Source organism: Cariama cristata, unplaced genomic scaffold, assembly GCF_000690535.1.
Source record: "Cariama cristata isolate BGI_N322 unplaced genomic scaffold, ASM69053v1 scaffold20019, whole genome shotgun sequence".
NCBI classification, from domain to species: domain Eukaryota; kingdom Metazoa; phylum Chordata; class Aves; order Cariamiformes; family Cariamidae; genus Cariama; species Cariama cristata.
The window spans coordinates 44203-56898 of record NW_009634276.1 but is presented as its reverse complement, the minus strand read 5'-3'; the positions used below and the strand labels follow the sequence as shown (position 1 = coordinate 56898).

At 35.8% G+C, this 12696-nt stretch overlaps 1 protein-coding gene across 1 annotated transcript; it reads left to right on the top strand.

The window, feature by feature from the left end:
- Positions 1 to 2525: 2525 nt before the first annotated feature.
- CETN3 (centrin, EF-hand protein, 3) lies at positions 2526 to 12262 on the top strand (the record flags this gene model as incomplete). Its single annotated transcript, XM_009707101.1, has 4 exons — positions 2526 to 2661; positions 4431 to 4545; positions 7187 to 7378; positions 11814 to 12262. Coding segments are annotated over 4 exons (487 nt in total), but the record flags the coding sequence as incomplete, so codon positions are not given.
- Positions 12263 to 12696: the final 434 nt, after the last annotated feature.

The window sequence follows — 12696 nt, the reverse complement described above, 5'->3', positions numbered from 1 at the left end:
GCCCGTCGCGTCTGGCTTCGAGGCGTTCGCTTCTGGATTGTCTAAAGTAATAAGCCGTCAAAAAGCCTTTTAATGGGCGTTAAGTTGGGCTATTGAGTTTTGTTTTGCTTCGTTTTCTTTAATTCTGATTCAGTAATTATTCTATAAAGGGGACCGCTTCATGAGTTCTATACCTGGCAAATCCTTGTCTTCAGGCATAATAAATATGCTTACATGGCATATGTGATCCTTAATTTTTGAAGTCCAAGAACTTCACGCTTCATATGATAAAAGCAGTTGTAGAAGTGGCACTAAACTACTTGCGTTTAAGTACTATTCTATCTTTTGAAAAAATTATTTTAAGCTAAGCACTAAATAAACACTTGAGTAGCCAAATCCTTCTTCCAGAAGAGTTCGGCGTTAATCTGCTTTCAGGCTTCTAAATGGATTTCATCGTCACAGCTCACAAAATGTGAGCTCTCTGGATCTGAGCTGTTCTCCCAGTCCTAATTATGTAGCCAACTCAAGAGTTATTTTAGTCCTTCCAAAAGCTAGAGTAATCCAAAGCCTGTGTGAAATCACACTGTCCCAATTGGTCTGCTAAGGACTTCTGACTCTGAGGATATTGCTGTCTGAGGCAGGTTCAGCTTGTGCAGCTTGCGCTTTTCTTGTCTATATTTGGAATTTTTACTGGTGTAGCTTCAGTGGTTGCTGAAAGCTAAATCCCAGCTGTCTGTTTAATCTTTGATTTTGATTAAAATTAGCAAATCCATAACAAAGGAGAAGAAAAAGCAGCTTATTACAGGACATTTGGAAAATAAATATCCTTGAAAAGCAATTTTCTGTTCACTCATCAGTAATTTTTATGCATTTTACAGCAGGTGACACAGCACGCATTTTGCATCTGCTGCAAATAAACAAATGAGTGTAAAGAGGCTTTTTCTGAGAGCATGATACAATAAATTTAGGTTAGGAAAGGCTTCTGGAAGTTACCTAGTCTATCTTTCTGCTCAGAGCAGGTCCCACTCAAAACTGAATGAGGTTGCTCAGCACCTTTTCCATTTGAGTTCCAAAAATTTTTGATGATGAGGACTCCTCAGTCTCGCAGTGCAACTGTTCCGGCGCATAAACACTCCCACTGTGAAAATGTTTCCCTTTAGATCCACCTGCAATTTCTCCTCTTGCATTCTGTAGTTATTGTCTCTTGTCCTTTCACTGCCCTCCTCTGAGCAGAACCTGTCTCTGTCTTCTGTGTAATAACCCTCTAGGTAATGAAGGGCAGCACTTAGATCCCATCTCCTTAGCGCTTTCCCGCCTGGTCTCTCTGCCTCACTGACCCTCGCCTAAATAAACCCAGCTCCCTTTGCTTCTTGTGCACCATGTGCGGCAGCCACCAGGGATGGTACTCTGCCTTAGGCTTTATCAATTTTCGGTACATCTGTCTTGTACTGAGGTGTCCACAGCTGGAGCTGGTACATCTGATGTGGCCTCATGATGACAGAACGGAGAGGATTTACCACTGCAGTTAGCCATGCTTATCACAGCGATAGTATGCTACTGAGCATCACAGATACCCACTTCTTCCAAGAGTGTACATTGAGTACTGTAACAGTCTTAGTTGATATCACCTGTTATCTCAAAAGTACTAATATTTTTTTTTTTTGGTAGAGTTCTTGCTCTGAAATGAACACCTTCCAAGCAATTACTCTGGATACAGCAGTGAATTTCATTGATGTAAATAAAGCATAGTTACAGCAAAATTGACCCTCTACTAGCTTGGTCCAGAGTATCTTTGATCAGTGCCATCTTTTTCAGTTTTTTAACTGTTGTTACCAATATATGAATCACTTATTTTTTGTCTGTTATCTGAAAATGTAATGTTCTTTCTAAACTAGCCAAGGAAAAGAAGGCTGTCTTTGAGCAAGATTTCCTGATTTGGGGGCTTGTCTCTTTTGTGTATATCAAATCAGCAAAAAGTCTTTAGAACAGTGTGTATGTGTGTTGATTTAAAGGATTAAAAAAAAATTAATCTGTAAATGACATTTATCTAAGAACTGGTACTGGTAACAAAGCTGATTTGTGGCACCTAATGCCCACTTTAGTAGCCAGACAACCCAGTTGTCTGATCTAGTTAAGCCTCCAGTGGCCTGTCTGTCTCAAAATTCTTCTTTCTAAGCTCCAGTTTAGAAAGAAAGTGTTTTCAGGAGTTGTATCATTTCAACTGCTATTCTAGTTTGTAACCTCAGGTATTCTTTTTAACTGGTAGTTTTCCTACCCTCTTTTTTTGTTGTTGCTGTTATTTATTAACCAAATGCCTGTGCTGATTTTATTTCGAGTGGGGGAGTGGAGGGGTCATTCAGCTTTCACAAAGGAATTGTCTATTTCAAGTGTTATTTTAAACTGGGATGACAAGCTGGGAAAGGATGGAATGGGTAAGGTAGTGATCTGTGCAATTATGGTGAGTTTCTTATTGGTGGAAAATGTTATATACAGTGGTATCTTCCCAGTAGAAATCAATTACACTTAATTTCTTTCTTCTTACATAGGAATGACCTTTCAGTAGACAAAACTAAAAAGAAGAAAAGAAGAGAACTGACTGAGGAACAGAGGCAAGAAATTAAAGATGCCTTTGAGTTGTTTGATACAGACAAAGATAGAGCAATAAATTATCATGAATTAAAGGTAAAAGTTTTTTTCATTTAAACAGTTTTATGGCAGATAATATTTATCTGTTTTTTAGTGAGTTTTTAAGATGTTGGCTGTATCTTTAAAAAATGCTCCACATTCAGGATCTCTTGCTGAGCTAAAGGAGTGAGGACATTGGAAGGGGGAAAAAAAAAAGGAAATACTGCATTGATGTAAGAACAAGCATTTCTTTCCACACTATATGCTTGACACAGTAATAGAATTGCTGTAGCATTCCATAACACTAGCCTGAATGCTGCTCAGGGTTTAGCTTGGACAGATGACTAAGTGGGAAAAGCTCTTGAAAAGCTGTTATGTTCTTTTTAAGGGCACTGTATAATCTAAAGCTTGATGTTGTGAAAATTCACAGGTTTCAGATGCTTAGGTAAAAAAAATGTAAATCAAATTTGTAAAACTGTTGACTACAAGCCAGAGCTTACCCATTTGTATTTTTCAACAGGGAACCTATGGATTGTAGGAATGAGATATGCTATTTGCTGTGCATGTGGGAGGTTCAGCAATCCCAATGAAGGGTTCTCTTGTTAATAGCTATCGGCAAATGGAGGTTAGGATAGCAGCCTTTCCGAGTGAGACCTCCCGTCTGGAAGTCCGTAGAAGCAGTACATGAAGTTTGTTAAAGTCTCTTTAAGTGTTTTATGAATTTTTATTCTAATTATACTGCATCAAGAACAAAAAGTGGCATTGGAGGGGCCTGTGTTTCTGTCACATATTAGGTGAAATTCTTTTGGGAAAGCATACCTAGTCCAACCTGCTGGCTCCATATTCTGGCTCTACCAAGTAACTCAAAGAGGTGGGGGGAAAAAGAATTCTTATTTTTACTTTAGTTGCTGTTACAGGGATGTCTTTGGTGTAGTGATTCCCTCTATTTCAGCGTTCAGGCGTTTTATCTTTACTGGAAGCCACAGTGAGTGGGATAGTACTGGGGACTGTTTCGAGACTGTTAATACACTTTTGCCACTTACGGTACGCTTTGAATTCCCAGTCACGATTACTTGCAAAGCTGTTTCTTAGGTGGCTAATTAAATATTGTGGCCCTGAAGATAATACTATGAAAGAACAGAAATACATAAAGGAAAGGACTATGTCCTTTTCTACAAAATCAGCATATAGTATAGATTTTTGAATGGCTACATCCAATAGGATTGTGGTTTTCCACTTCTGGAAGGGTGTATGTTCATCATTTTGGAGGAAGTCAAGGTAGTGTATGCTGAGAAATTTCTGTCTTGGTTGAAATGAGAAACTAAACATGTACTCCTAACCTAATGGAAAAATAAAAAATAGGTTGGTTTATGTTGTTCAGTGGAAAAGCAGTAAAGTCACTTGTAAGAGGACTTGTAAACTCATGAATGTATACACGCTTAGTATGAATGCTGAAGAAGAATAATTTGAAGAACGATTTTCAGTTTTGTCTTTGAAAAAAGGTCAGTGCTTGAAATGTTTTTGGAAGTGAGGAAGATAAATCTACTTGTCCTAAGAAGCTTTTGGTTCAGTCTGTAAAATCCTTGAAAATGCGAAGGCTATTTTTTTCCGCTGTAACTTGATGTTCCATTGGCTAATAGTAGTTTTAGGTGATTTCTGTATCCAAAGCTTTTTTCCTTTTATTAATTTTATTTATTATTGTTACTAAACTGCTGATATGCACCTTCTCTGTTGGGCAAGAAGGTAATTACTGAAAATGAAAATAAATCTGTTAAATCTGTATTTTAATCTTCATATATGGTTGCACTTCCATTTTATTCCAAAAGGTGGCAATGAGAGCCTTGGGTTTTGATGTGAAAAAAGCTGATGTACTGAAAATACTTAAAGATTATGATCGAGAAGCGACAGGCAAGATCACCTTTGAAGATTTTAATGAAGTTGGTATGTGTTTGATTGTGTGCCTTTAGAGAAATTTAGCCTATAGTCATGACTGCAATTTGGAAACAGTAGCTCGTGTACTTTTTCAGTTATCTAGTACTGTTAAGAAATAAAGTGGGAGATTTCATTTCGTATTTTTCTTAATAAAAGTCAATAGTGGAGGAGAATAAATCTTTGTATTCTGAATACTGAGTTTGATATGTAGAGATGAATGATACCCACGGTATAAAAGGAAACAGAGTATACACAGACCTAATCTTTTTCAAACTTATACAAAGGAATAAATGCTAACTTAAAATGTAGATATTCTTGTGTTGTCTATGGATTTTGTAAGAATCTCCTTCTTGCTGTGGAAAAAGTATTTGGCATTGAATTTCATTTTTATGCACAGACAAACTGTAAATTGAACATAGACTTCATCTATAACAAAGAGAAGAGAAATTGGGGCAAATGTTAAATATTATACTTCAAGGATTTTCAGCTGTTGATAAAAGCAGTGGAATTTCATTAGGCTGTTTCTTTCACGTGAAGATTGTGTATTGCAAAGCTTGATATACTTTGTGTATGTAGTGATCTGCAGAATTTTTAGAGGTTAGAGTTTAAGTTGCTTTGAAGATTTTTTTGGTTGTTACACATAATATATAGTTTTGCATAAAATTTGCATTTAGTAAAAAATAAGCTGTGTGAGATTTCTCCATGTATGGCTTTATATCTCTATTTCATTATTCCAGTCCATGTGTTCAAGTTATTAGATTTATGTAAATTTTCTGGGGAAAAATGAGAAAAAAAAAAAAAACACACAACAAAAAAAAATCCAAAAAAAGAACCAAATCAAAAAAAGAAACCAACAGTGCAGTACATATGTATTTACTCTTGGCTATGAATAACAATCTACTTAATGTGACAAAACAGTTATTGGTTGAAATGTAGCAAATCTTAATGATTTAACAGGTTAGGATTGAACAAAGTGTGTTGTTAATGACAGATAATATTTTTTAGTTGTATTCCAGGTTAGAGCAAATTATAAGTCAGAAAAAAAAACAAAAATAAAGCCTATGGGTAAATATACATGATCAGTCCCGATTTAATTTAAAAAAAAAAAGTGAGGGTATTGATTTAATAGTAATACTACTACTACTACTATAATTACATCATTATGCTATATTATATAACTGATTATACTGTAATTACTGGGTAATTCTTTGTTCAGTCCTGTCATTGTTCATTGTTCTGTCCTGGGTATCAATACAGGCAGTTAGTAAGTGCTGTGAGAAGCTAGGAAAATTCTTGTAGGAAGCACAGTATATACTTGAAACGCCATCAAACCTATCCAAAAACTTGAATTGGATTTCAGTGCTGCTATGACACAATATGACCTTGCCACAGAATTAAACAGGATAGCACTTCTGGCAGAAAGATAAGGGAGTTAGAGGAAAATAGGTTATAGAAGCTTTAATTATGAAGAGCTGCTGAAAATAACTAAGCAATTCTTGAGCCATCAATTTTTCATAATTTAGTGTTATTTATGGTTTTAAATGTAGAGAAATGACCCATCTGAAATATATAAAGATGCAATTACATTTTGTCTTGCTTTATACAATCATGTTACCTGTAGTATTTCGAGACCTAGTGTTTTACTGTTTTTAGCTGATATCGCAGTTGTCTTTTTGCCACAAAAGGCAGAATTTCTCAAGAAAATATTTAAATTTAATATAAATTTGAGGGGTTTATGAACACATATAAACTTCATTGCTGTAGTGAGCTTATAAGAGCTTGAATCTAATTTTTTCCTGTCAAGTTCACTAAGCCAGAGCAGGCATTCCACCTGCAGACAGTAACAGATGCTAAGTGGTTCTCTGTGCACAAACGGAGTTGATGTGTTTTTAATGGCTTGATGAAAGTCATAAATAGCTAGCACTGTAATACAAGACTAGCAGGTACAAAGATGTGGACATATATTAGGGTTGGTTGGTCTGAAATAATTACTTGAAAAATATTTTATGTGGCAAGTTTGTCTTTTCAGTTACAGAAACTGACAAATGGTTGTGATAAAAGGAATAGTAAAGACTGATGAATCCTTTCAGAATTAACATCTTGAAGTTCATAGCAGTGTCCTTTTCATAACCCCTGGGCTTCAGTTTTTTGTTTTTTTTTTTTTTTTTTAGTGTGGTTTTGTATTTAACAGAGAGGTTTCATGTGAATGTTTTTCATTACTTAGTGTTTTAGTATTCTCTCCAAGTCAAAATTCTGTCCTGATCAAAACATATAAAATAAAAAAAAATTAATGTCTTCATCTGTCAGAGCGGATAGTTTTTCTGAAAGGTAAGTGTGGAGCAGAGAGGGGACGTGTATACTTTTAATTCCTATTGAAAAGTGTGTTGAAAGCATCACTCTGTCCAAATTGCCATGAAGCTTTCCACAGCAACAGATATGTCCCAAAGAGAAACTCAGATTGAGAAAAGAGAGAGGAGAAAGAGAGGTCAGATAACAGCCAAACAAATATGCATGTTGAATTCAAATATATAAAAATGAGAGAACGGGTGAAATCAGAAGTGTGTGTTCTTCATATTGCCCCAGTCTGCTAAGGTCATTCTGAGTTTACCCTGCAGAATTTTTTGGTCTAACTTAAGTATGCTTCTTATAGTGACGGACTGGATATTGGACAGAGACCCACAAGAAGAAATACTCAAGGCATTCAAATTGTTTGATGATGATGACTCTGGTAAAATAAGTCTGAGGAACCTGCGCCGGGTTGCTAGAGAATTGGGTGAAAATATGTCTGATGAAGAGCTACGGGCTATGATTGAAGAATTCGATAAGGATGGAGATGGAGAAAGTATGTGTTAGCAAACAAAAAGCTGTCTAGTTTGTTCTTAATTTTCTCCTCTTTTCAAATGTGGTTTTGTTGTGAAAATGTCGTCTTTGGTTTCCTTCTAAATAACTTTCCACTCAAACTTGATTTAGCCTACAAATAATGGAAATTGTTGTTTTTGACAGCTACTAGTCCTGGAAACACATCTTGGGAGTCTAAAAACCAAATTGGTTTCTCAAGTTGATTCACCACTAACTCTTATTCAACCAATGTCTATTAAAAGATTGGTGAAAGTGTAGTTGAAGGTGGAAGTAATTGAACTGGTACCTGGGAGATTCCTACATTACATTTTTATTTCCATATAAATCAGTAAAAGGATTAAAGTGTTAAGAGAAACTCTCTTGATCACGTAGTCAGTATTTCTTAGGTGGTGATGTGTCACTGTTGTGATTTCAGCGTGTTAGTCAGAGATGGAGTATTAAGCTAAGAAATTGTGCCAGGTGTACCCTGGATCTATGCAGGATCAACTTGGATGACTCTTTAATGTAGTTCTGAACCTCAAAGTGCTGAAGAGCATGGTGTGAAAAATGGCTCTGGGTGACTGGCAAGGTCCATACAGGGTGGGATTTATTAGCTAGATAAAGAATGAATTAACAAATCCAGTTTGATACTGTGCTTATTAAATCTTCGCGAACACCGAAACTTCGCTTTTTTCATTAACTTGAAAACATCCCTAAGTTTACACCTGAAACCTTAATATCTGAATTTCGGAGACTACTCGATTGAGACCGTGTACATAAACACTGCATTTTAGCAGTCATTGGAACCTGCTTCTGAATTTTTCTTTCAGTATGGTGATTCATGTCTGAGATTTCACTAGCAGTTCATCAACTTTTCCAGTTACAGTAGTATTTCTGCTTGTGAACCGGCACATCTGTTGGACTCAAAGCTCTCACTACTAGTGAAGAATAATTGTGGTGTTAGCCCTGTGACAGATACTCCTCCTCTCTAAGCTGTTTGAGATAGATGTTATTCCATATGTGGGAATACAATTACTTAAGTACTGAAACAGCCGCTCTTCTTTCAAGAGGGAATGAGGACGGTTAAACATGGTCAGTGATGTGGAAATGTGAAGCTTTTGTTCCGTTGTACTGGTGTAAATACAGAGCCTGGAGACAAAGATAGTGAAAGGTCAGTGATTCAACTGCCAGAAGAGTGTTAATGTTGACACTATTATTACTGAGATTACTATTATTACTGAGAAAGTGTTGAGAAAACTTTGTGACTTCTAGCTTTTTGGAGCTACTGTTTTCTGATATCTTTCTATGGTCTGAGGCCATGGTTCCTTAATAAATCCACACTGCATAATTCTGATGTTCCTGCACACAATGTCTTCCCACCTATTTCTTGCGCTGGCAGTATCTGATCCTGCAGATGAGATGTTTAAGGAAGCTAAGCCAGGGGGAAACTATTCATTTAGGTTTTTAAGTGTTGTTTTTCTTGCTGCTTAGATCTCTGAACTTTCTCGCTGCTTCATCAAATTTTCTTGGAGCTGCATCTTGAGAAAATAGATTTTGTTTTTTCTGTTTCCTATAGGATAATTGAAGCGGGTCAGTATAGTGAAAACTGCAAACCCAGTTTTCAGTGCAGTGACACACAAGATTGCAGGTGTGAATTCTGGTAGACAATAGGATACCGATTCACTTCCTTTTCAGTAGCTGTATAGCAGGCAAGGAATGATGCCTGTTTTCTCAGTCCATTAGATTGATTGCTAGTCTAGGTAGATAAGTTAATTTTGAGCTTGTTTTGCTTTTAAAAGGAAGAATTGTAAGGATTGCAATGCTAGCTTTATTTTTCTTTCATTTTTAAGATAAATTTTACTTTTTGTTGCTTTTTGAAGGTGTAGCTGTAAAGGTGAATGAGAATAGAAGTCATCTGCAATCACGTCTTGTTCTGTGTTGCTCTCCTGGAGCTGCCAGCTGACATGTCAGAATCATGGATCAAGGATGGTTTTTTGTCATGGCTGTTTGGTCACTACAAATTCAATGTAGACCATTAGCTCCTTTCGGGAAGGTTACCAAGTCATAATTATTTTGCGTCAGTGCTACATTTTTGAATTCAAGTTTATCAGCTAGGAGTGGGTGGCTCAGTTTCCTCTTACGTATTTATCCATCCATTCTTTGTTAGAGCAGTCAAGCATGAGATCGAGTATGGAAGATTGACAGCATAATGTTTATATATGGTGCTGTTTATCCTTAAGGTTATGTGTGTTTTCTGTTCTTTAAAGAAAACTGATACTGTTTCTAGCTTTTTAAGATTCATTTTGAAAAAGTAAATAATCCTGTGCATCACTGTTCCATTTAACTTCAGACATCTGGGTCATATAGAAAAATCTTGCTGTCATCTAATGCCCCTTCTTTTCCTTAAAAAAAAAAAAAAAAAAAAAAAAAAGACACCACCACCCCACCCCCCCCCAAAACCCTGAAACTGTTGGTAGCATTTTTACTTGCTACTTCAAATACAGGAATACTACTACTTGTGGAAACACTTCTTACATTTCAGAGATTGTTTTACTCACAGTGAAATAAGTTCTGTTGTGTGGTGCCCAGGCTACTTGAACCCTTGTGTTTTCAGCAAAACCACTGAGTTGTACTGGTACACTGTACATAAGTTTCTGTAGAAGAAAGTGTTTTTGACATGTTTCTGTCTGCCTTAAAAACATAAATAGTCTTATTTTCATATTCCTGGTCTTGGGAATGACTTCTGTTTTAGAGTGTGACTATTTTTAGAAACTCCATGCTGTCAGTTCATGCAGTTTTTATTGTCTTGTGTGGATGCATCTGTACGAAACACAATCCAGTCCTAGGTCTCAGATTTTTGGCACAGATTTAGGGAAAAAAAACTTGCACTGAAATAACATATTCATTTAACTCATTAACGTTTTCTTCATATGCGATACTAGTTTGTTCTTTTACCATCATTTGGGTCGTGGAACTGGGGAAAATCTAACTAGGAAAGGGTGTGATTGTTTGTGATTTCATTGTGTTTAACTTTGTGAACAGATCCTAAATCTGAGGAGGATTAACTGGGATTAACGGGGTTACTGGGAATTCTAATTGTGCTTCTCTTTGCAGTTTGTTTGAATGTTACAGAATTTGTTTGTCTTGTAAGACTGTATTTCCACTTTGTGGCATTGTTTAACAAAGATGTTTTAAATCAGGGAATATTTTGAAGAAGATGTTTGTATTTGTGCTGTTACTGTAAATCATACAGTCAACATAGTGCTTGTGTGTAGTAGAACATGATGTAGCTGTACGATGGACTGATATTTCAGAGCATAGGGTCCTAAGCTAGGCTAAATCTGCTTGTTTCATATATTTTGACATGTCTCCCAGCAGGGCAGATTTAGGCTTATTTTTTTAATTCTGTAACATAGTTGAATTTGTTTAATTTTCTTCTAGCTGTAAGTGTAGCTCTTACTTTGCAGTGCTTTGTTTAGGAATAGCTTGGACACATTGGCTGGGACAGATAATTGTCAGGGAGAATTCTTCATATGTGTCTGGTCTTTTCCATACCACTGACTTGTTCTCATCATTCCCCATTACAGTAATTAGTTGCAGAGTGAACATGTTCATTGGTTAACTCTTCTACAGTGGCTGTGTTTTAACATATGAGTAAGGTCAATAGCTCAGGTATAAGTGCAGCAAAATAATTACTGACTGCTAATTAATTTATTATTATGCCTTAATTTCTTCAAGTACATTTGTGTAAAATTTCTGTTAATTATAACTGAAGAATGAAGAAAGTTCAGATGGGGAAAAGCTTGTCAAAAGTCCATTTTAATTCTAGCTAATTTATAGAATCATTAGTAAATGATCTTAAAATTAATTTTGCATTTGGCAAGTGTTACAGGTTTGAGAGAGAGAGAAATAGCGTGGTTTGAGGTGGGGGCGCAGTTTGGACATAAATGTCTGAATCACGATTTTAAGAATAAAACTGAATTTGTTCGTAACCAGAGCTGCAGTATTGTTGCTTAAGAAGCACTGATTTTATAAAATTTATCTACCATTTTTAACATTTTTATGAATCTTAATAAAGGATTATTTTCTGCATAGCTATCTTTTTACATACTTTTCTCGATTTTTTTCTGTTTTATTTTACTTTTAGACTATTTTTACTTTCATAATTAGAAATAATAGCTTGTTATATATGAGCTAGAATCTGGCTTAAGTATTCCACATAATTAAGCTTGCATTCAGACTTTTCCTTTTGCATGAAAAAAAAAGTGCAAAACCTCTGTTGTTCTAGAAGCAAAAAATCCAAACTTGTAAACCGTGGTTAGTAAAGGATTAGACACAATGCATACTAACTGGGAAAAGTATAATACAGATACGCATTATTTTCTTTTGTGTATTGTGGATGTTTGCTGTTGGTCTAACCAGTTTCTCTTTTTCTACAGTCAATCAAGAAGAGTTCATTGCTATTATGACTGGAGATATTTAGCATTAGAAGAAAAGAAGTGAACTCAGCACAAAAGGGAGGAATCATTGGCAGCTTCCATTGCAATGTTTTGTACTTCCATTCATTTCTGTAGCTGGAGTGATGCAGAAAATTACTTTCCTCACAGGACCAAAATAAAGACAGGTTATATGCACTGATAGTTCACTACTTTGTATCATTAAATATTATCACTAGAATAACTTATATAGCATTTTAGAACAAGTAAGTAATGCTGCAGTTCAGAACATTTGAGTACTCATTTGTAAAATAGCTTTGTATAAGATTTCTAAATTGTATCATATTATAAGAACCTTTTGAGGTTGACTTTGTGTTAGGATTAGCTGTGGCCTTAGTTTTGATACATGAGGTTTGACAAACTTCCATTTTAATAAAATGTTCTTTACTATTGCTACTTGAAAGTCTTATTTTTGTAGCTTAATCTGAACTCGATTATAATATAAAATGCTTCACGGAAAAGAATCTTTTCTCATTTATAGGCTTGTACTTCCTCTGTTCTAGGTAAATGGTAGCATTAAATGAGCAAGCATTTGCATCCTGAAAGATGCAGTTTACTAACTCTGTATTACCCCTCTGTGACAGCAAAGGCCAGGCAACTATGCATGATGATAAACTGTATCAAAAATGTCCTTAAATCATGCAAATGTCAGCCAGCAGCTCTCTCTTCAGTATCTACACCTCTGATAGCTGTGGAGACAGTGACAGCTGTTTATGATGAGTAGGTGCTCTTTCTGCAGTACCTAGTTACAAGAAAAGCATCACACGTAATGAACGTTTTAAAGTAGTTGAAGAGACTGGGTGTATTACTAGTTTGCCAGATGTCT